Source organism: Astyanax mexicanus, chromosome 23, assembly GCF_023375975.1.
Source record: "Astyanax mexicanus isolate ESR-SI-001 chromosome 23, AstMex3_surface, whole genome shotgun sequence".
Taxonomy (NCBI): Eukaryota; Metazoa; Chordata; class Actinopteri; order Characiformes; family Acestrorhamphidae; genus Astyanax; species Astyanax mexicanus.
The window spans coordinates 17,276,085-17,300,263 of NC_064430.1; the positions used below are offsets into that span (position 1 = coordinate 17,276,085).

A 24,179-nucleotide genomic window follows, 5' to 3' on the forward strand; every position below is an offset into this window, starting at 1 on the left:
TTCCTCCAGTGCTGAACATTCATTTATATGAGTGTACTTCAGGTCTATTCTCAGAGGTACAGTTGTGATCTACATACATTATAAAGTCAAGCCATAACCCCACCATTCATTACAGTGAGTTTACTGCACTACAGTGCATTATAGTGGCAGCAGCGCCACCTGCCGGTGAACCTGTGCAGGACACGCTGTGCCTCAGCTTCATTGTTGAGAGGAGGGATTATAGGATATTATAGGATAAATTGGGCGAGTTTAGGCGCTGGTCTTTAGGGTGTTTATTATGTGTGCCGGTTTGTGGATGTGGTTGATGTTCTCAGAGCTGAGAACAGTAGAAATACAGGCGGTATCTGTGCGGTTTATAGCGGGGTCTGTCTCTAACGCGCTACAGAAAAGAGGAGAGGATTCTGGGAGAAGCCTGGTTAGTTACTAGGCAACCACTACTACCTAAGGATATGGTGTAAAAGAGATGGAGAGCACATCATTCACCAAAGCGCTGCTTCTAGAAAGGTCTGTCTGATAATCAGAGCCATGTGTAAAAATGATGGAAAGACCCGGATCCACAGTAGACCAACACCAGCAGATGACATGGATCTCTAAACCATCACTGATTGTGCCTCTCCACTCTTCCTCCAGACTATTGATTGACCCTTGATTTCAACATGAAATGTAAAGTTTACTGATGGTCAGTGATGGTTTGGAGAGACATATCCAACTGTGTTATATCAAGTCCAAAGTCAGTGCAGTGTTTTCCCAGAAAATGTTTACAGTACTTCATGCTTCACTCTGCTGACAACTTTTATGGAGATGCAGATTTCATTTTCCAGCAGAACTTGGCACACTAACAATATTATAATTTTCTGAGACTCTGTAAGCCATAATCATCAACAATAAAAGAAATAAACGCTTAAAATAGATCACTATGTGTTTAATGCATCTATATAATATATGGGTTTCACATTTTAAACTGAATTACAGACTGTAATAATAGAATACAAACAATATACACAATCTTGTATTTTTAATGTAAGTAAAGTTTAAGGATATGCAGTGTATATTACAGTACAGAGCGTTATTCAGAGACAAACACACACATTCGTCCATTTGCTTCTCATTCTCCTTCTTTTGCCTCTAATTCTTCTTGTCCTTCTTCTGTTTCTTATTCTCCTTTTTCTCCTCCCTCTGCTTCGCATTCTTCTTCTTCTGCTCCTTCTGCTACTCATTTTTCTTTCTCCTCCTTTTCTCCATATTTTCCTTTTGCTTCTCAGTCTCCCTTTTCTCCATCTTCTTCTCCTTCTCCTTTGCCCCTTCTTCTCCCATTAGTCTATTTAAAGGTAAAAATATTTTTTACTAGGTTTAAAATAAGATAAACTGTAGTTTCTCCAAATGTAAGGTTATGGTCAAGTTAAATTTGAGGAAAATGTCTTTTAAAATAAATTACACAGAATGTTAAAAGGAAGATACATTTATAGAAGCGGTGCTTTTCTTTTCACAGTTTCTCAGCATTGCACTTCTTCTCTGAAGTGTGATGAACTCGCTCATATGTTTTCCTTTTAAACCAGCCAGCTCTGACAGTGGAGCGCTCCACTCCGGCTCTGTCAGAGGGGTGTGTGAGTATCACCCTGTGCGCAGTTCTCTTTATTACAGATGAAAAATTATATACAGGCTGGGTAAGGAAGTGTGTTTTAAGGTGGAGATATAAATAGTGAGTGTGTGAGTGTGTAGAATGTGGTGAAATGAGGGTTAATTATTCGGGGAAGTTGCTGGCTCCCCCGCCCATCCTATGTAAATGTGTGTAAATTGTGACTCCTGTTGAGGTGTAAGGAACTGAAACAGTTAGTTTGAGCAGATGAAGCTGCTGTGTGGAAGCGACAGTGCTGCTGAAGGGTGGAATAAACACACACAGCTCGGTTGCTTTGCATTTCCACTGTAATGTCGGCTGCTTCCTGCGCGCAGAGGGACTTTCTGAATCGTCTCCTCGCTGAACGGTAATGTGTCTTTAGCTCATTATTAGGCTGTGGTGGTTCTGACAGTTAATGGGAGCGTTATCTCACTGATGTCTGGGTGACACTCAGACAAAGCGCGGTGTTTCTGTCGGCGCTGTGGGCGTTTAAAATAACATCATGTACTGAACACGGCCTCGGCTTCACTCACGGGTACAGTTTAATACTGAGCTCAGACTGAAGCAGCAGAGCGAGCCGAGTAATGACGGCAAGCCGCGGAAAAGAAGGGCGTTCATCCAGCCATTTCCTCCTGTACTGCTGGAAAGAGAGACACTGCTTTAGCTTTTTAACCTCCTAAGACCTGAATTCTTGCTTGGCATGCATTTTTTATTTCTCTTTGCTATGTGGGCTAATTGGCACCTGATTAGTGTAAAAACAAAGAATTATCTTTTTACATGATGTAGTTTCTTAGAAAAATGATGTCCACATATGAGGACTTTAGTTTTATATTTCGATAAAACACAATGAAATCACAATTAGTAATGATGTGCAAAACATTTATTTTATGCCTGAACACAGCAGCATTTTTTGCCTGAGTGCAAAACAAAAGTAGAAACAACAATTGTGCCCCTCTGAGCAATATGGATCATTTAAGATTTACTTATAAAACATGCTAGATCTGCTTGTAAAAAACTAACAAAACTAAGAGAGATGTAGATTTACTTATAAAACATGCTACATCTGCTTGTAAAAAAAATAACAAAACTACGAGAGATGTAGATTTACTTATAAAACATGCTAGATCTGCTTGTAAAAAACTAACAAAACTAAGAGAGATGTAGATTTACTTATAAAACATGCTAGATCTGCTTGTAAAAAACTAACAAAACTAAGAGAGATGTAGATTTACTTATAAAACATGCTACATCTGCTTGTAAAAAAACTAACAAAACTAAGAGAGATGTAGATTTACTTATAAAACATGCTAGATCTGCTTGTAAAAAACTAACAAAACTAAGAGAGATGTAGATTTACTTATAAAACATGCTACATCTGCTTGTAAAAAAACTAACAAAACTAAGAGAGATGTAGATTTACTTATAAAACATGCTACATCTGCTTGTAAAAAAAAATAACAAAACTACGAGAGATGTAGATTTACTTATAAAACATGCTAGATCTGCTTGTAAAAAACTAACAAAACTAAGAGAGATGTAGATTTACTTATAAAACATGCTACATCTGCTTGTAAAAAACTAACAAAACTACGAGAGATGTAGATTTACTTATAAAACATGCTACATCTGCTTGTAAAAAAACTAACAAAACTAAGAGAGATGTAGATTTACTTATAAAACATGCTAGATCTGCTTGTAAAAAACTAACAAAACTAAGAGAGATGTAGATTTACTTATAAAACATGCTAGATCTGCTTGTAAAAAACTAACAAAACTAAGAGAGATGTAGATTTACTTATAAAACATGCTAGATCTGCTTGTAAAAAACTAACAAAACTAAGAGAGATGTAGATTTACTTATAAAACATGCTACATCTGCTTGTAAAAAAAAATAACAAAACTAAGAGAGATGTAGATTTACTTATAAAACATGCTAGATCTGCTTGTAAAAAACTAACAAAACTAAGAGAGATGTAGATTTACTTATAAAACATGCTAGATCTGCTTGTAAAAAACTAACAAAACTAAGAGAGATGTAGATTTACTTATAAAACATGCTAGATCTGCTTGTAAAAAACTAACAAAACTACGAGAGATGTAGATTTACTTATAAAACATGCTACATCTGCTTGTAAAAAAACTAACAAAACTAAGAGAGATGTAGATTTACTTATAAAACATGCTAGATCTGCTTGTAAAAAACTAACAAAACTAAGAGAGATGTAGATTTACTTATAAAACATGCTACATCTGCTTGTAAAAAACTAACAAAACTAAGAGAGATGTAGATTTACTTATAAAACATGCTACATCTGCTTGTAAAAAACTAACAAAACTAAGAGAGATGTAGATTTACTTATAAAACATGCTAGATCTGCTTGTACTGTAGTAAACAACTTTTTTCTACCTAAAACATTACAAAATACAATTTAATTCTCACATTATGTTGTTAGCATATATGACGCCCTTTCAACTAAACTAACAAAACTAAGTCCGCAAGTCCACATATGTGGACATCATGTTTAGCGACATGGTAAATCGTTACAGTTGCTAACTTTTGTAAAATTTGACTTTCATAACAAACAGTGAATGCTTTTATACATATCTGATCAAGAATCAGCCACAAAATCTGATCAATTTCTTTACCTGGTCGATGTTTGTATCGGGAGTTCCCATCTGAACTTCTGGGTGTGTTGTCAGCCATCTTGAATCGAAACTCTAAGGTGTTAAACTCTTCTGCCACCACTAGGTGACAGTATAATTGCTTCATAAGAGGACACCAGACCCTTGTAGAGAAAGATTTATTGTTGTGGTCTAGACAACCCAAAATGTGAAGTCCACACATGTGGACGCCAGGTCCTAGGAGGAAAGAAACGTACACTGCCTTCTTCTCCCATTTCTCATCCCTTTTCTTCTCCTTCCCCTTCTCCTTTTCCTCTTTCTGTTCCCATTTCTTTCTTTTCCTTCTTCCCCTGATTTTCCTAATCGATATACTCCTCAAATTCCCCTCTTTCTCCTTCTCCTCCTTTTCTCTTTCCTCCCCTTCTCGTTCTCCTTCTCCTGCTTCTCTTTCTCCTTCTCCTCCCTCTTGTCCCCTTCTCATTCTCCTCCTCCTTTTCCTCCTCACTATTCTTCTCATCTTTCTCGTCTTTCTCCTTCTCCTCATTCATGTCCTCCTTCTCCTCCTTCCCCTCCTTTCCTTCTTCTCCTCACTTTACTCCTCATACATCTCTTATTTCTCCTTCTTCTCCTCCTTCTCGTTCTTCTTCTCCGGCTTCTCTTCTTTCTCTTCCTCCTTCTTGTCCTTCTTATCATTCTCCTCCTCTTTCTCCTCACTATTCACACTTCTCTTCTTTCTCCTTCTATTTCTTCCTTACTTTCCCATTTTCCTCCTCCTTCTTGTCTCTCTTGTTCTCCCTCTCATTCTCCTCCTTTTTCTCTTCCCTTTCCTTTCTTCTCCACCTAACTGTACTCCTTACATTACTCTTCTTTCTCACTCTCCTGCTTCTCTTTCCTTGTTCTCCTCCTTCATCTCCTCCTCATTCTCCTCTTCTTTCGCTTACTTTTCTTTTCCTCCTTTCCTCCTTTCCTTATCCTCACTGTACTCCTCATATATCTCTTCTTTCTACTTCTCCTCTTTCTCCTTCTTTCTCATTCCCTTCCTCCTTCTCCTCCGTCTTGTCCTCCTTCTCATTCTCCTGCTCTTTTTCATCTTTCTTTTCCTTTTCTTTCTTCTCACTACTCATCTTTCTCTTATTTCTCCTTCTCTTCCTTTCTCCTCTTTGCCCTCTTTTTCCTTCTCCTCTTCAATATTCTCCCCATCTTTCTGTTTTTTCACTTTTTTACCCTCCTTTTCCTTCTCATCCTCACTATTCTCTACATCTTTCTCATTTTTCTCCTCCTCCTTCTCCTCCTCACTATTCTCCTTAACTTACTTCCCCTCCTTTTCTTTCTCCTTCTCCTACTTATTCTCCTCTTTTTCATTCTCCTGCTTCCCTTTCTCTTCCTAAGTCTCTTGTTTCTCTTCATGTTTCTCTCTCCTGTTTCTATTCATATCTTATCCTTCCTCTCCTACTCCTCCTCATTATCCTCCTCATCTTTCTCTTCCCTCTCCTTACTCTCCTTTTTTCTAAATATTTTGCTTATTCTCCTTCCTTTCTTTCGTTCTCATTCTCTTTCTCCTTCGTGTCTTTCTTTTCCTTATGATTCTCCTTCTACTCCTTCTTTAAATTGTCCTTTATATCTTTCCTCTGCTCCTTCATCTTCTCATTTTCCTCCTCCTGCTTCTCTTTCTCATCTTTCTCCAACTTTTTCCTTATTGTCCTCCTTCTCATTCTCCTTCTTCTATTTCTTCTCTTTTTTTCTTCTCTTTCTCCTTGTTCTACACCTTCTACACCTTCGTTTCCTCCTTCTGCTCTTTTTTTCTTCTTTTCCTACTTCTCTTCCTCTCCACTCCTTCTCCTCCTCCTTTTGCTCTTTCTTTGCCTTCTTCTCTTCTGTTTTCCTCTTTCTTCTCTTTCTCCTCCCTCTTGGTTTTCACTTTCTTCTACTTCACCTCCCTCTACTCTGTCTCCCTCTCATTCTTCCTCCTTCTTCCTCTCCTCCTTCTCCTTCTTTTCATCCTCCTCCTTCTTCTTCTTCTTCTCCTTACCCTCCTTCTTGTACAAACTGACCTGATAACTGAGCTGCTTATGAAATCACACACAGTTAAAATAAACGTGTGAAAGCAGGATTTATATAAAATATGTAAAAGTGAAAGAAAATGGGATGGATTAAACATGGCTGGAATATACCTTCATAAAGCTGGGCAGGGATAAGTTTAAACAGAGCTGTTCATATCAGGAATATGTATGTTGGGTGGTATAGCCAAGCGCCCAGAGATACAGTATCACTGGAGTAGTGAGAGTGTGAGTACACTAGGTGAGGTCACTTCGCAATGCTTTGTGCACTTGTTCGGAGCCAAACCTTCACTATCAGTTAAGCGACTACGTTATCAGCTAGCCAGACTTCTACCTTTCACAGGGTAAATCTCAGCTGATTTCTGTTTACAGAGCCTCTGCAGCATGGCAGGCACATTGTGTTCATCACCCTATTGTTTCTGAGACTGTATGTACTGTCGCTGTGTTTTTTTTGTGTGTGTGGAGATAAAGGATTTCTGCAGCAGCAGCCAAAATGTTCCATACTGCAGCGCTTACTCAGTCAGTCTGGAATTTGTTGGGATGTTGAATTCCAGCCGGCTTCAGGCGATTGTTCAACTGCCTGGAAATATGAAAATAAGTGTTGCTTTAATTTAGCAATAAAGCTGGGATCAGATCACCAGGGATACACAGAAATAAAGGAAACTCTGCATTTCCCACTGTTGTGGGCCAGCACTGGGCCCAAATACTAGGGCTGCATGATATTGGAAAAAAATTACAAATTTGCAAATGTTCTTTTTTTCCACAATATATATCACGATATTAAACAATGCAGGGCCCATGACATCACCAGCCCCACCCCCACCCATGTGAGCTGACCGATCAAGAGCAGAGTCAGCCGAGAGCACTCAAAACCCGAGAAAACAGCAAAACAACAGTAATCGGCCTTTTAATCATTACATTTCTTTCTTATTTGTGATGTTTTGATGTCTCTCTTTTTAAGATGCTATTGGCTCGTACTGGGCAAGCATGCTCAGGTGAATATTACATATGGCTGAATATTTGTGGACGTAGCATTAGCAGCTCGTTAGCATTAATTGTGGTAATTAATTTTTTTGTCCCCATTTTCTCCCAATTTAGCTAGGCTAAGTGTCCCACTCATTCAGCTGCTACTCAGCTGTATATTGTCCACCTCTAGTGATGCTACAACACAAGGAGGGTGAAGACTAACACACTCCTCTGTTTCATGTTAAGTCAGCCACCGCTTTTTTTTTAACTGTATCATCACAGCGCACTCTGAGGAAAGTGCAGTGACTCGGTTTCAATACATCAGCTCACAGTTAGACAACTTGTGCTGATCGGCATCACCCTAGGAGTGCATATACTCAACCAGAGAGAGCAAAACCCAATTGTGCTGTCTCAGGGCTCTGGCATCTGATGATAAACTATTTTATCGGGATTTGAACCAGCACTCTCCCAATCATAGGAGACAAATCTCACTTCCCTCTACCCCTGCAGCCTAATAATAATCGGGAGACCCTACCCTTAGGCGTAATACTTACAAAAGAATGGTAGGGCTAGGTGGTGAAATGGGATTGGGCCTGAATTACTTAAAACAAAAAATTTGAAGTTTAAACAAAGTTAGATATAAGCTGCTTATTCATATAATATTGCTTTTAGAATCTCAAAATGAGAAATATTAGATATATAGACTACATTGAGAAGCATTTCACTTGCTAAGATATCATTTTTGCATTGTTTAACGAATAAAATGTACTGTTGAGATTTCAAACAGCACTACAAAATGGCTGACACACTATATAGGGCACAACTTCTGTAATAGGAAGCATTTCTGGACACAGCCAAGTGTAAATACATGTAGTTTAAATCTTATCAGGATATAGTTCAAGTACTAGTTTTACTAAAGTGACATTATAAGACTGGAGGCCTCACTGAAGAACCTCTGTCAAATTGGTGCGAAGTAGTGTTAGATGTGTTGGTTATTTTGGCAGGAGAAGAGTACAGTTTGAGCAGCTGGTGTTGTTATATAATAGTGTTAAGTGTCTAATGGCAGACCTCATGTAACATTACTTCAATACACAGTTGCACACAGTTTGTTCTTCATATTATTATTCATATTCCTCCTCTGTACCAATCTCTGAAAACATAGTTTATTTGGATAAAAAGGAATATAACCTGGTTAATTCTTGGATATTAAAGGGAAGGTTTGTCAGCTATAATAAAAGTGATAGCTAAAGTGAAGCAGAAAAGCTACATGGATTAGTACAGTAGACTCTTACAGAGATAAACCGATCAGTGTTTTTAGGGGCTGGATGCCACATTAACCTTTCCAGGCAAACTTGGTAAAGTGTCGTCATGCAGGGACACATAACTCCAAGAGCCCTTTTGTGCAGTTCCTTTAAATGAGCTGCTTGCGTACCTTCACAGCGTGAATGTGCAGGTCAGTATCCTCTGCTGAGATGCTCAGAAGCGCTGCACTGTTAAGATACCAAAGCGCCTGCCTCTTAAAGGGAATGACAAGTGACACACTCATTGGTTTATTTCATGTTATACCCAAAACACACCCATTAATAATTAAGAGAATTAGTTCATGCCTTGTGCGCGTTTCGAGCTGTGCAAGGTGTATTTTTTGTGCCCTCTCAATACCAAAGAAACACTGACACAACCTAAATCAAGATTGGCGATGCGTAATTGACATGCTAAAATAGATCACTAAAATAGGGCCCCAAGTGTCAGAAAATGAAATATGCCCTTCTTATTGGAATCAACCATGTTTTAATTAGACTGTGTTCCTCTAAACACCAACTGTGAAAATCTGTGAATTCTCATAACCTTCCTGAACTGCACTGTGGAGTGGAAAAGTGGAAATCCAGAGCTTAAAAACACATTCATTTTAATGTGACTCCTTTAGCTTTTCGACTGTTGCGGCTGTACATTTGGTTGCGGTTGAAAGTGTTTGTTAGCTCCGCTGTGTTTCTGTGGTGCTAGCCATTCTATACACCACTCTCATAGGGATATGTTGTTAGTGGTCTTAAAAGTGTTTATTCTCTTTCCTCCACCAGACACATTAGTCTTGCATATTCTACAAATGTAGGAGTTTCAAAAATGTTAATGATCAGCTCACAGGATCTATATATCTCATATTGTGGCTTTCATGTTGATCTTTTATTCTAGATCTTATTTTATATTCTTTTTTATTCTTCTTAAGTCCATGGATACATACCTTTAAAAATAGCCTTACTCCCTCAGCCATGTATATTACATTTCTATAAAATGTCTATAAAATGGAATACATTTAAAGTTTGTACAAACATGGTGGTATAGAACCTTCATCTGGCTGCATTGTAACCCCTGTGGTTGGTCTAATCGATATTTCCTATATGTGTGTGAGCCCATAATGCTTTTCTTTAGACGGCTGTAAAGGCCTTGCTCAGCAGATATTCCGGAGTGGTTACTTGTTCTCCCAGGCTGCAGCATTATAGTACCTCTGTATCCGTTTTCTTACCATCTTTAAAGTGTTAGGGTCTGTCATCTCTTGCTCGGTGTGGATGTGTGTGTGTATATATATATGTGTGTGTGTGTGTGTGGGTGAGTGCCTGAGCAACAGCAACCAGTCTTAACCGTTCTCCCCTCTGTGCTGCAGGTGTAGCAGTCTCCATGGCGACCAGCGCTGTTCCCGGGGACAACCTGCCCACCTATAAGTTGGTGGTGGTGGGGGATGGAGGCGTGGGCAAGAGTGCGCTCACCATCCAGTTCTTTCAGAAGATCTTCGTCCCAGACTACGATCCCACAATCGAGGACTCCTACCTCAAGCACACTGAGATAGATGGACAGTGGGCTATTCTGGATGGTGAGTGGATGTCACCTCATTTAACAGCAGCTTTATTGTTCAATGGCTAATTTAGGTTGTCAGCAAATTATAATTATTTTTTTGATTGTTTGGTTAGTCAAAGACTATTTCCACATTCCCTGAATCAGTGTCTTGTATGAGCACAGCTCCTATTCTAATGCATGTTTTACCTTGTCTGCTCAAGTCCTGCTCCACACCTGTTGTTCAGCCTCTGCCTTGTCATAACATACCTAGTTCTCATAGCAAATTAAATAATAATGACCAATGAAATTCTTGTTCTTGCTTCCCTTAAAATTGGCAAGGATTCAAGGAGATTTTATTGTCATTCGCATCACATGTGGTACATGAGGTGAAACGAAACTGTGATCTCACAATCCAGTTTACACCCAAGAGCTGCTGTTAAAATAGATATATATAGACAAAATAAGATAACAAAATAAAAAAATACAATAAAAATAGAATATGCAAAATAGATAAAGAAAAATACCCCCAAAAATAAAAATAAGGTAGCAACATGAAATCCAGAGTGTTTACTATAGCAGCATGATAATCAATGATAATCACGATTTTGTGCATTGTAGCAACAAGATGTGGGTACTGGGGGTATGCTGTATTGTATTGTACACAGTACAATACATTTTGACATGGTAACAAAAATTCCATATAGTTACAATTTGTTTTGCTATTTACTGTATTTACGCATAGTTGTTTGTTTGTAGTTTCTGTGTTATTTTTGTAAAAAAAATGTTATACAGATTTTCTACTGAATGTATGAACCATGTAAATAACCATGTAATAAAAGGTTTTGCCCCCACAGATGTTTTTTTTTTGCTTTTTTATTAAACTGACATTTTTCAGATTAACAACCACATTTTAACACCTGAGTAAATATAAAAAACTGTTTTTTAAATAATAATTTAATTTACTTAGGGAAACATCTATCCAAACCTAGCTGATCCTTTTTAAATAAATGTTTGACCATAAACCTAATAACCTGGTTGTGCCACCCTTGGCGGCAACAACTGCAATCAAGCGTTTGCAATAACAAGCAATGAGTCTAAAGAATTTTGGCTCCACTCTTCTTTACATAATCGTTTTAATTCTCAAGAATGACTGGCCTTGTTTAATATTGTATTTTGACTAGGCCACTCTGGTCTGGTGAGCTTTGGATCATTGTCCTTCTGCAAAAGCCAAGCAAACCTGAGCTTAAAGTCACAAACTGATGGACGGACAGTTATGGTTCTATTAATTACAGCAAGTTGTCTAGTTCCTGAATCGGTCAGGTAGCTCCAGCATAATGTGTTGCTTTTTGGGATCTTTTAGCTGATTCATGTTGTCAGACAGTGATTAAGTGATTTCTTGATTCTACAATATGATAAAAAAGAAAAAATAAGAAATATATAAGGGCAAATAGTTGAAATATTTATTTGTTGCAATAGTATATAATAAAAAAATTAAAACAAGTGTTTTGTCATATTGTCAAGAATATTGTTAGCACAAGAATATCCTGAAATAGCTTGATATTACCCTGTAGGTACGTTACAGTATTAGATGCTCTCCAGACGTACATTTTTTGTCATCTGACGTCATGACCAAAAGTCAAACTGAAATTAACGTCTGTTGGCGATGGTGGCCAGCTGGGTACTTTAGGGCCAAATTGCCCACCCCTTATGTGTTCACTTGGTCTATGAGTGTAATTTGGGACTTTCTTTATGTGTGTATGTGTGTGTGTGTGCTTACTTTAAGTATTATATTTATTATATTAAGATGGCAATTTTTTATTAAGATACGGGTGTGTCTATGCTTGCTCTGGGAATCATTTCTGTGTGTATGTGTGTTTGTGTGTGTGTGTGTGTGTGTAGTTCTGGATACAGCAGGTCAAGAGGAGTTCAGTGCCATGAGGGAACAGTACATGCGGACTGGAGACGGCTTCCTCATTGTCTTTTCAGTGACGGACAAAGCCAGCTTTGAGCATGTGGACCGCTTTCATCAGCTCATCCTCAGAGTTAAAGATAGGTCTGAAAACACACACAAACACACACACACACACCCTCACTTACTCACTTACACACATTGTTTCCACAATAGTGTACTATATTACATAAGCACAATTATATGCACTCATTAAAAATAGACCACGGTTTCTTTAATTTTACCAAATTGAAAACCTCTGGATTACAATCAAGAGGAGTTCAGTGCCTCTTGATGGATGATCACAAGCCATCAAACCAAACTGAACTGCTTGAATTTTTGCACCAGGAGTGGAATAAAGTTATCCAAAAGCAGTGTGTAAGACTGGTGGAGGAGAACATGATGCCAAGATACATGAAAACAGTAATTAAAACCAGGGTTATTCCACCAAATATTGATTTCTGAACTCTTAAAACTCTTTTGTTATTTAAGCCATTTCTAATTTTCTGCAAATAAATGCTCTAAATTACAATATTTTAATTTGGAATTTGGGAGAAATGTTGTCTGTAGTTTATAGAATAAAACAACAATGTTCATTTTACTCAACATATACCTGATGTTTACCTTCCTGTCAAAAATAATTCAAAGCACTGTTCTTTTGGAGTTGATATCAATTTAGACTAGTTTTACCTGGTCACTTTATGTGACTGTGCATCTGCAGTGTCTTGATAAGATTATAACCACAAGGAGGTGCTGTTTTCACCCAAACAACTTTTGGGTTTTTGTATTAAAAGGAGCCATAAACCATAAATCATTCTACTTATTATAGTAATTTCTGCCTCTGCAGCGCACTCACAGGTTAGCTGTGCTATTGGCGAGGATAATGTGTCTGTGTATTTTGGTACGCAGACACATCACAATATGCAGATCAGTCCATCAGCTCTCCCTCCTGCCCCACATTTAAACCCATACATCACCCTGTGCCCCTCCCAAACTACTCCTCCCATTTTTTTTATCCTTTTTAAATTCGAGCTGAGACTGAAGTCAGCTACAATTAGGGGGCTTAGTGCCACTTTAATGACAGTGTATACTCTATTTTATTTTTTTCCAACTGTTATAACACAATTGTATAAACCACACCTAAACTGCCAAATCACTCATATATGCTGCAAAATGAAGGGCTGCAACCAAAACTGCATATAGCAAAATCAGATTTGTGCACCAAATAGCTTCAAATACTTCATTCAGATTACCAGATTTAGTTTTAACCAACTACACATTGTTGGGAATAATTCTCTCAAATTTGGAAAGATTTACCATAATACTAATGTGGATTGACTGAAGTTCAGTTCACTTATTTACACTATGTAACATTTTAGTCTTGAAAACGAGTTGAAGTTACTTTAATTTATCTGAAATTAGTTTTGCTTGAAAAAAGCAAATGCAGAAAGTTGTGAAACTTTTTTTAAAGTAAATTTTACTCATTATTTTTTTTCAGTGCAGTTCAAAAAGAGGCGGTGGCTCATTTCATAAGTGTTGGAGGAGTGCTGAAGGGTTTTTGAGAAATCTTTTGTAAAATACACCTAAAGAATAGGCTTACCTTCATATGTTCATGCTATTATTTCATTATAACACCATTTATTATCTCAAAACACCATAATCTGCCTGTTTACTTTCACTGCTGGTGCTGATTAGTCAAAACAAAAAGAAAATGAATTGATAATAAATAAAAACGCTTTTTGTTCAGCCAATAAAGTTTACTTTTAGTGTTTCTAAAATATTTATATAAGGTATGAAATCAAATAACATTTGAATAAACCCAGTAGTGTCCAGATTGTCCCAAATTACTCAAACTCTTAGCCTGCTATGACTGTCAAGGTCTTAGCAATCTGTATATATACCTCGCTACATACCTTTCTTTATATTTTATCTGTCGGTTTATAACTGTCTATGCATGTGGTTATTAATTATCTATCACCAAATACCTTTAATCCTTATCTGTCTTTCTGTCTCGTCTATCTGTCTGTTCATAACTGTCTATGCATGTGGTTATTATTTATATACCCCTACATACCTTTACTTTTTATCTGTCTGTCTGTTTGTTTATAACCCTGACTGTGTATGTGGTTATTAATTATCTATCCATAAATATCTTTCTTTACTTTCTATCTGTCTGTCTGTCTGTTTATAACTGTTAATGTTAGTGGTTATTATTTATATACCCCTTATTTGTAATGATGACAGAGACAGTGATTTTTTTTAAGGATTTTTATTTTGCTGGTCTGGTTGAGATGTATTCAGTGTTCAGGTGTTCAGAGTGGGTTTGGGGTGAAATGCTTTGTTCCAGAGAAGCCCACAGAGTCAGAACTGATCACAGTGATGGAGACGGGACCCATACATCTGAAGGGTGGACTGCCTCTAAGAGAGTGGCTGGGGGACGCCGGCCGGCCCTGGGCGAACCCCTCACAAGCTTTGCAGGGCTTGTTTGGGGGCGGGACATTCCCAGCTGGTTGACTGGGAAGCCCTGATGCCACAGGGCCGGTGCGTTTCCCACCAAGCAGCGCCCCACCTCCCTAGAGGATGCCCAGAAACTGGGTTACCTCACTTACCAGGACTCTCAGAAAGAGCCTCTGGCAAGAGGAAGGTGGAGCCGCTGCCTTATCCACCTCTTCAGATGTGGTTCCTGTCACCACCACTGTGAACAGCTCTGAGTCTGTAAGCTTCTCTAGAACGGAGCATTCGACCCCAAACCCAGTCTGAACAGCTGAACACTGAATATCATCCCAACTACAGACAATGATTAAAAAATGATTGATTGATTGATTATTTACAAAGCAATTTCTTAATCTCTGATTGGTCTCTCAACTGTACATATTTTTCTACAGCCCTCTCAGCCTCCTTGTGGCAGCCCAAAAGGCACAATGCGGCTCGGGCGTGGGTTCTGTAGAGAAAGCAAGAAAGCAGATAACAGTGGATTTAGTGCTGGTTCCTTCATCTGATTTATTAGGTTGATTAAAGCAGAAGTTAAAGTGGCTTACCTGACATCCTGGGCTGCATCAAAGGCCAGTGTGCTGACGGCAGGAATGAATTTGCTCGCGAACGTCTTCCTGCCAGTCAGCACACGTGAAACCCCGACCACCTGCAGGAGCCTCACCAGGCTCAGTGCAGTGGCGGCCCTACAGACCGGGTTTCTGTGGCTGGACAGAAAAGAGTGAAGGAACACAGTCAGAAACACATGATCACATGACCTGGTGGTACTTCCTTCATTTAGTTTCCATTTTAAATCTATTAATGAATAATTAACATGAATATATATTTACCGTATTCCACCATCCAGCAGTCCTTGCAGGACTCGGCCAGGTGAACAGGAGAGCACCATGGTGCTGAGGGCTAGCTCCGCACCCTGCCTTATAAAAAGGCTGGTCTCTCCAGCCTTGTGAAGGAGGGTGCGAGCAGCGACCTCTACCTCACTGTCCATATCACACTGCAGGTGAGTGAAAAGGTGAGCCATGGTGGTAATGGCGTCCCGAGAGACTATAGAGCGGAGGTTTTGCACCTGAAACAGTGGAGACAACAGAAGCAGCACACTAAGCCTCGGCCTATTGAACTCGATCAGTTTCTGAATCATATCATATTACAGAAGAAGCTGCTGTAGAGTGTGTATGAAGTGTGTTAAACTCTTACCTCCGCAATTACGGCTGCGCTAATGTAGTGGAGCTCTGGCAGCACCACTTCAGTGTGATGTTCTGCCAGAGCTCGCACAAGCCGTAGTCCCTCTGTCTTCCTTTCCCTGTTTCACAACCAAGACATTCAGAGAATTATAGGTTGAACAGGTCTGAAAGATGGTTTTCAGTTATAATGTTTTCAGTAATCTTCAGCTATTAAATCTCTAGTCTGAGTATATTTCACTCTACTCTGAAACAGATCACTGCTCCGATAGAATTGTAGTAGAAATCTTACCATTCCTCATCCTGCAGCAGACCTAGCGCCTGGCCGAGAGCTTCCTCAGGCCTGTTGAGGGGTTCTTCGCTGGTCAGGGATGGAAGCAACAGTGGCTGCACCACTACCTGACCTTTCCCAACGGCCTGAGGAGCTGCCCTGATGTTACTGGGCTTCTTCCTGACTGCTCTCTCCACCTGTGCTGGTTCGTCCTTTATCACGCTGTGGGCAGCCATGTTATTAATGGGCTGCACCACAGCTTGGACTGGCCTCAGCTTCCTCCGCCTGTCCAGTATTGGTATCCTGCTACCTGTGATTATATCAACAATAAATGGTATATGTAAGGTCTAGTAAGGGATTAAGTAGTAAGGGATTAATTAGTAAGTGATTAAAGACGCTCAACACTCAAAACTGGAACTTACCTGGTGAATTGTAGGCCGTTGGTTTATTCACCACCACTGGTTGGGTAGCAGTGACAGGCAGAGGCTCAGGTGGAGGAGTTGGCTGGAAATGGAGGGGCTTTGAAGTAAACTCTTCTCTAAAGGAGGAGTTCTCCTTGGCTCCGCTCCATTTTGGCTCCAGCCCTTTGATTGGAGGAAACCTGCTGCCGGTGTTTTTGGCAGCAGGTTTTGCTGGTGGTGGACTGGGCATGTGCAGATGCCCCTAGTGAAAAAAAGTAGATTAAAATATATTAAGCATTATTATACTATAGTGCACTAAAGTGTACTTATAGCCACATTTTTAATGAGTATATTTAAAGAGTGCTAAAATGGAACAACATTTTTGTACTTTAATTTAGTTGTTTAAAAATAGTACAAAAGTTGTGCTAAGTGTACTTAACTGTATTAAAATTGAACTATTTTAAATATACTTACAGTAAAATTATAATACATTTTATTAATAGAGTATTACAACTGTATCACTATTATACACCAAGTTTATTAGAAATGTACTAAGAATTGATGTTAAATATTTGCGATCTATTTGCATTAGAGTACAAATATACTTCTTGTTCCTGTCTTTTGTAAATAGCACACTTCTAGTATACTCAGCTGTGTATACAATATATTTTAATATACTGTACGACAATTTTTAGCTTGTTACAAATTTACTTACATTTTAATTTTTTTTAATTTGTAGTTTAAATGTGTTATTTAACACTGTATCCTATATTTTACTTATATTTATATTTTCCTAATTATAGAGCATTGAAAGAGCATTGAAATACATTTGAACTGTTTTACATATTAATGTAATACCTAAATGTATATATTTAAAACATTTTACCGATGATGCAATTTAATTTACTTTCTAAAAAAAAGTTACTTTACATTTTACTTTAAGTGAACTACTGTAACATTTGTTTTTAACACACTTTGCTAAAAATGTACAAAAGTATATTTGGAAATAAGTATTTTAGAAGTATATTGAATTACATTGTACATGAATCTTTTTTTTTTTTTTTTACAGCATACTTAGACATTCCTCAATATGTTTTAAGTACAATTAAGTATATATTTTATATTTACCAGTGACCAATGTGGATCTTTATTCTTGCGCCTCATTAGAGGAAGTCCGTGGACCCAGGGCGCAATTTTCGGAAGGGTAAAATCCATTTCTGAATCGAGAAATAGATCTGATGTGCGTCTATAGAAGAAGAGTCACACTCTCTGATTTGAATACTGAGTGACGAGTACTTAGATACTGTGGGCTGATGATGTCACTACGGAACGCTGGCTGAAGCTACGGCCATATTGTCATGGCGATGGCGAAGAGTTCCGAAGCTTCAGAGACTCGCGCAGTACAATGTGTTTACATATGAAATGTTAAAATAATGCTAGCATAACATTAGTACAATGTTAGCGTAATTTTAGCGCCACATTAATGTAACATGAGTTTAATGTCCAGCACTGGCTGGTAATGCAGTGCAACAGTGTAAAGCAATTAAAAAACAGAAAAGAACAGTTACAGAGGAAAAAGGCAGCAATCAGATTATTGATATATTATATAAAATGTGTGATCACTAACATAATATATTACCAGCTGTGATTTTCTTGTTGTTGTTCATGTTTATAAGCTAAATATGTGAGTTAAATGCAGATTTTGACACAAAATTTAATTTTATCTTATTCTGTAGAACACCATTGATGCAAATTGCATCAAAAATCGTTTTTGTTTGCATTGTTTATACAGCTTAATTACTCAGGGATGCATCAACGGACAAAAATGATTCATACATTGTGACAAACAGGGAAACTTTTTGCTAAAAATCACACTGACCTCACGGTGAAGGAGGCATGTGCTAGTCTTCACCCTCCTGGTGTTGGGGCATCACTAGTGATAGGGGGAGTCCTAATGAATGGGTTGGGTAATTGGGGATTTTTTTTTTGTAGAAAATTATTTAAAAAAAAATTAAATAGTAATAATAATTCTGTTGAAGCATGGTTAAAAAATAATGTCAGATTTTCATTTGTTTATTTTCATAGCAATTTTTTATTTATTATTACTTTTGTCAGATTCAAATTATTTCTGTCACCAGTGTGGGTTTTTCTTTCATTAACCGAGAGGTACCAACAATTTTGTCCATGTGTGTATACTGGCCAATTAACCCATGTTGTGCGTCATTTTGAATGGAAGTGTTTATATGTGGAAACATGTGACTTTTTCAGATTGTGTGTTTTTGAGTGTTCTGCAAAGAACCGAGTTTAGTGCATTTAAAAAGTGCCATTTTGAATTGTGAACTGTAAAATATGTGTAAATAGAAAATGTTTTTAGAGTTGAGAAGAGGTTGAACCCTTTGTGTGTCAGTTTAAACCATTGTTCTACACATATCGTTGTTTAAGCAATTGGAAAAAAAAATATTTAAGACAATGTGAGATATGCTCGAGTGCGTTTTAATGATGTATAAATTAAAGAAGGTTTTAATCAGTATGTTTGTATGTGTGTGTGTGTGTGTGTGTGTGTGTGTGTGTGGGTACAGGGAGTCGTTCCCCATGGTCCTTGTCGCTAATAAAGTAGATCTGGTGCATTTGAGGAAAATCACGAGTGAACTGGGGAGAGAGATGGCGATGAAGCACAGTGTAAGTAGATCATTTGTAATTTGTTTTTCCTTCTTTGCAGATTATCTAGATTTTTACTTTTATAACTGTACCATGTTTTTGCTTTATATTGGCAGATCACATATATAGAAACAAGTGCAAAGGATCCACCTATGAATGTTGACAAAGCATTCCACGAGCTTGTGAGAGTGATTCGGTGAGTAAAGTTTGAATTAGGTTAAAGGAACAATCAGTAGTAAATGCAAGCGAGTGTTTGAAATGGCTACAGGAGTCCAATTTCCAAACACTGGATACAGTTTTCTGCTCCACTTGTTCCTCCCCAGGTGCAAAGCTCACTCAGGTTGCCAGATCGACACACAGTGGGAGGCAAATCCATGAATGTATTTTAGTATTAATCTACAATGCAAAACACATTTTAAAATAATGAAAAACAACTGAATAGTACTGTATGTACAGTGGCGTGAAAAAGTGTTTGCTTTTTTGTCATACTGATATTTTTCTGATAAATGTATCTGCCAAATGTAATGTAATGTAATCAGATAACCTGAGTAAATATCAAAAGCACTTTTTTAAAAATTAAAAGAAATGAATAACTTGGTTGTGCCACTCTTGGCAGCAACAACTGCAATCAAGCTTTACCAATAACCAGCAATAAGTCTTTTACATTTCTGTGAATTGTGTCCCTCTTTTCTTTACAGAATTGTTTTATTTCAGACACATTGAAGGATTTTCCAGCATAATCGTCCTGTTTAAGATCATGTCACAGCATCAGACTTAATCAGACTTTGACTAGTGTGCTTTGGATCATTGTTCTTTTGCTAAACCCAAGTTCACCTGAGCATGAGGTCACGGACTGATGGCTGGATATTCTCCTTTAGGATTACAGCAAGTTGTCTAGATCCTAAGCAGCAAAGCAGCCCCAGACCATCGTACTACCACAACCATGTTTTACGTTTAGTATAATGTTCCTTTTCTATAATGAGACACATCTTCCAAAAGTTCGACTTTTGTCTCGTCAGTTCAAATATTTATGACAATTCCTGGGGATCATCAAGATGTTTGTTGATAAATGTGAGATGGCCTTATCTGTTCTTTTTGTTCAGCAGTGTTTGTTGCTTTGGATCTCTCCCATAGAGACCATTTTTGTCCAGTCTTTTTCTTATTATAGAATCATTAACACTGACCTTAACTAAGGCAAGTAAGACCTGCAGTTCTTTAAATGTTGTTCTGGGTTCTTTTGTGACCTCCTGGATGAGTTGTTCATGCCCTTTTAGAACAATTTCGTTCGGCTGGCCACTCCTGGGAATGTTCATCAGTGTTTCATGTTTTCTCTGTTTGTAAATAATAGCTCTCACTGTGGTCTGCCGTGAGTTCCAAAGCTTTAGAAATGACTTTGTAACCTTTTCCAGACTGATAGATGTAAATGACTTTGTTTTCTTATCTGTTTTTGAATTTCTTCAGATCGCAGCATAATGTGTTGCTTTTTAAGATCTGCTTTATGTTGTCAGCCAGGTTCTATTTAGGTGATTTCTTGATTCTACAAGCCTGGTAGTAATCAGGCCTGGTTGAGGTTAGTAGTAAAATTGAACTCAATTAAGCAACTATTTAAGCAATAATTTACTCGAGGTTCGTGCTATTACGTGTAATATTGGCACAGCAGTTATAGCACGAATCTCAAATGTATTTTTGCGATATTTATATACCACATATACCATGCTGTTCATTAAAAGACGTTTGGTTAATGAGGACGAGAAAATATGATCTGTTTGGTTATAATACATGTAGAGCTTCGGTTGAAGTGCATTACCGGCTGATAATGGCACTCATAGAATGAGTCTTAACCAATCACATTGCAGGGATTGAACTAATTGTGGTATAATCACAGTTCATTTATGGGAGCAAACACTTTTTCCTTTTTCATAGAGGGCTAGATTGGTTTGGATTGATTTTCACTTTAAAAAGTGCTTTTATGTATATATATACTCAGGTTATATTTGTTTGATATTAAACTTAGTTTGACATGAAACATGAAAGATTTTACGCTTATACTTTTTACACTGAAATAAAAGTCAAAGTAAATATAAGAAACACTTTGTTTTTTAATGTGTTTAACGAGTGTTTATCCCCTTTTTTCTCTCCCTCTTTGTTACTTCGTACAGGCAACAGATTCCAGAGAGGGCGCAAAAGAAGAAGAAGAAAACAAAATGGCGGGCAGACCGACCGTCAGGCTCGGCTCGACTTCATTGTGTCCTACTCTGACTGTTTCTGTCTCTCTCCGGGGCACGTCAAAAACGCGATGATGGCTCGGACTGTTAAAACACACGTAAAACATACATACATACACACACACACACACACATAAACACACACACACACACACACACACACACACATACATACACACATACACATAAACATGCACTGCCCCTCTGATGTAATACTACTGCACACAGGTTAAAATACTATATAGCAGGGTTCTGGCCAGTTTCACTTTAGTCCAGCCAATTCAGGAGACGAATTCTTTTGAACTGTTTAGGTGAGTTCTACTTAACAAGCCTTGCTCTCACTGTCCAGTCAGTGTTGTGAGTGGTTATAAAGTGTTCTAAAGGTCCAGTTGGTCCTTTCTTCTCTTGAAAAAACGTGTATGATGTTTTGTTCGTTTGCCAGTCGTCTAATCTCTTAAACTGGCTGTTGAATCCTTGGAAGAGGACAGTCCAGGAAACAAGCGCTGTTCGACTGCTGGCTCTCTCAGAGAACAACTAAAAGACATTCCTAACGAGGCCTTGTTTTTGTACGCGTTTGTACCTCACGTCCGTCCCGTTATTGTAAAGTAATCCTTCAACAGCACAAGGATTTGTTCGTGCGGAATGTCGGAGCTTCTGCCTTTTGTGTGGAGAAGCGTAGAGACTTGTACTGGAAAAAATCAGAAAGATAAACACATGGACTTGTTATACATACAGTACATACAGAGGCAGAGTGACCATCTCCATTCATTCCAAAAGCACTCAGCTGCTCTGGAGTGCAGCTTTCTGCAGATGTCTCTGCTCTGTTCAAAGCCATCTTGCTGATTTCACTCTGAACTCAATGGTCATGGAGTTTACGTTAATGGAGCTGTTGGAAAGTTGTTCCACACTTGGGAATGCTTGGGAACCAAATTACAAGTACCAGGCAGTTAGTCTTGGCTGAAAGACAATGGTATTGCCTTGCGTTAGCCTCAGCCAGCAGGGGAATCATTTAGCTACAAGCTAAATAGCTATTATTCGCTGCTCAAATCCACGTAATGCATGTCAGAAATAACGACACAACATCCAACTCAGTATTCACTTTGCTAAAAAAAACAAAAAACAAAACAATACAAGAAACGCTAGCTGTAGTCAACCATTTGTATTAATAGCTTCTAAGGGAGGAATAAATGGAGGGGGAAAAATGATTCTGGTTGCACAGATAGCTTTTTATCATCACTGACAAATTAAAGGAACTTCAGAATTCAGTCTTAAATCATCAAAACTAGCTAGAATTTCATTGTATTTTATATAAATATCTGACACTTCTATTGAGACATCTGTTAATTTTTTTTTTTTTTTTAATCAACTGTATTAAAGGAAAACTCCGTTGTAAAATAGATATTGGGTGTATTAAAATATGATAAAAAGTACTTACCTCTGTTGAATAGCCCACCTCCGCTCTCCCGCAGCTTTCTGAGATCCAGTATTTTGTGCACTTTGCCCAAACAGGCTTTAAAATGAGTGAGACGGGGCATAATATGCATCATATCTGCCCCTGCAGATAAATCGCTTTTTCCACCGTTATTCAGGCTCAAAGTAGCTCCACACTTCATTGGTAGAATATGGAAAGCCCTGACATTTAAAATGAGACATTTAGAACTTTAAAACTGCACAAGAAGTTTATTAAAAAGGCACTGTGTACATCCCATAGCATAGGCCAATTGTGCTCTCATGTTCCAAATGTGCTCCAAATTTGGTTGATGAACAAACTGCTAATGACACATTGACTAGAATACGTTCATTCATGATTAAACTGTCCCATAAAGGCATGTTTTGACAACCTATTTTGCATGGAATTAATACAGCTTATCTTTTCAAAAACGGAATACTGACTGACTTATACACTTTCCTTGACCTGAGGCAGGACCAACTCTCTCTTTCTAGTTTCATTATTCACAAATAGACCCATCATAGGTCAGTTTCTCAGACAGGGATTAGGCCTAGTTATAGACTATATTTTGACTTCAATAATAATAAAAAAAAAATTAAAATGCTGTATAGTCCAAGACTAGAATTTAATCCCTGCCTCTATGTTCATATTTAATATTTTACATTCCATATCTAATATTCTCAAAAAGGTGTCCAGATGAAACTGCATTGAGCGTTTAATAAGTATCCCATCGAAAGAAGCAGTGTAACACAGATACCTTGTCATTGCACAAGAACCTTACAGTTTTCTTTCTTACAAAAAGGAAAATAATTCACCGATCAAGAACCTTGATGTATTTTAGTTTGTCTTATAAGCATCGTCACTTTATGTTGGCTTGTAAAACTGTTTAAAATTGTCTCTTGTGTTGACTATGAAAAAAAGCCTTTTTTTCAAGTGTTTGAATGTAAAATTTGCTGATTTAACCGCGTTTTGCTGTTCAAGCCGGAAGCGCTTATCATTACAGCGGTCGTTTCCTTTGTGAAGTTTACTGTACGTGATGTGAGTGTATACTGTTCTCTTCTATTCTGCTCCAGGGACACATTTTATGTTGGGAATATTTTTGCTTATTTCCCCCCGACTTTTAAAGTTTGAGGACAGAATGTCAATGCGCTGTATTTGCAACCTCATTAGAAAGTGCAAGAAAGAAATGTGGCATATAGTTTGAAGTGGCAATCGTTTTGCTACTGTTTTTGTAAAGTAATTTATTCTTAATAATTATTTGTGTTCTGTTATCATATTTGTATTGCAAGTATTAACTCCAACGTGGGCTAAGAATTACTCCAAGAAAGAAGGGAATTTTTGCAAAAGAAATGTGAGAATTTCTAAAACTATAAAATAAAAAATAAAAAGGCTTTGTGAAAAGCTGCATACTTTTGTTTCTGTGGTTATTATTGTGGAACTGTCTTTAGTTAATTCTATTATATTTTCAAACT

General features: G+C 37.8%; 2 protein-coding genes across 3 annotated transcripts; one reads left to right on the forward strand and one right to left on the reverse strand.

Moving 5' to 3' along the window:
• Positions 1–375: 375 nt before the first annotated feature.
• mrasb (muscle RAS oncogene homolog b) lies at positions 376–24,114 on the forward strand. 2 transcript variants are annotated; one of them, XM_022668220.2, is made up of 6 exons: positions 376–504; positions 9,917–10,123; positions 11,986–12,139; positions 18,954–19,053; positions 19,149–19,228; positions 21,192–24,114. In XM_022668220.2, exons 2-6 carry the CDS (start codon positions 9,931–9,933, stop codon positions 21,289–21,291), a joined length of 627 nt encoding a protein of 208 aa, XP_022523941.2. In that variant the 5' UTR covers positions 376–504; positions 9,917–9,930; the 3' UTR covers positions 21,292–24,114. The 2 variants fall into 2 exon arrangements, with proteins under 2 accessions (XP_022523941.2, XP_007257146.2); XM_007257084.4 differs by lacking the exon at positions 376–504 and adding an exon at positions 1,836–1,982.
• Positions 14,263–17,632, reverse strand: LOC111191959 (TOG array regulator of axonemal microtubules protein 1-like). Its single transcript, XM_022668212.2, has 7 exons — positions 17,503–17,632; positions 16,396–16,636; positions 15,995–16,283; positions 15,719–15,824; positions 15,355–15,590; positions 15,073–15,231; positions 14,263–14,975 (listed from the first exon to the last, which is right to left on the reverse strand). Exons 1-7 carry the CDS (start codon positions 17,587–17,589, stop codon positions 14,858–14,860), a joined length of 1,236 nt encoding a protein of 411 aa, XP_022523933.2. The 5' UTR covers positions 17,590–17,632; the 3' UTR covers positions 14,263–14,857.
• Positions 24,115–24,179: the final 65 nt, after the last annotated feature.

Coding starts and splice junctions, on each gene's coding strand:
- mrasb (XM_022668220.2), top strand. CDS start 9,931: ATGGCGACCAGCGCTGTTCCCGGGGACAACCTGCCCACCTATAAGTTG. Junction 10,124..11,985: donor ACAGTGGGCTATTCTGGATG/GTGAGTGGATGT, acceptor GTGTGTGTGTAG/TTCTGGATACAGCAGGTCAA. Junction 19,229..21,191: donor GAGCTTGTGAGAGTGATTCG/GTGAGTAAAGTT, acceptor TACTTCGTACAG/GCAACAGATTCCAGAGAGGG.
- LOC111191959 (XM_022668212.2), bottom strand. CDS start 17,589: ATGGATTTTACCCTTCCGAAAATTGCGCCCTGGGTCCACGGACTTCCT. Junction 16,284..16,395: donor AACGGCCTACAATTCACCAG/GTAAGTTCCAGT, acceptor ATATAATCACAG/GTAGCAGGATACCAATACTG. Junction 15,232..15,354: donor CTGCTGGATGGTGGAATACG/GTAAATATATAT, acceptor TTTTCTGTCCAG/CCACAGAAACCCGGTCTGTA.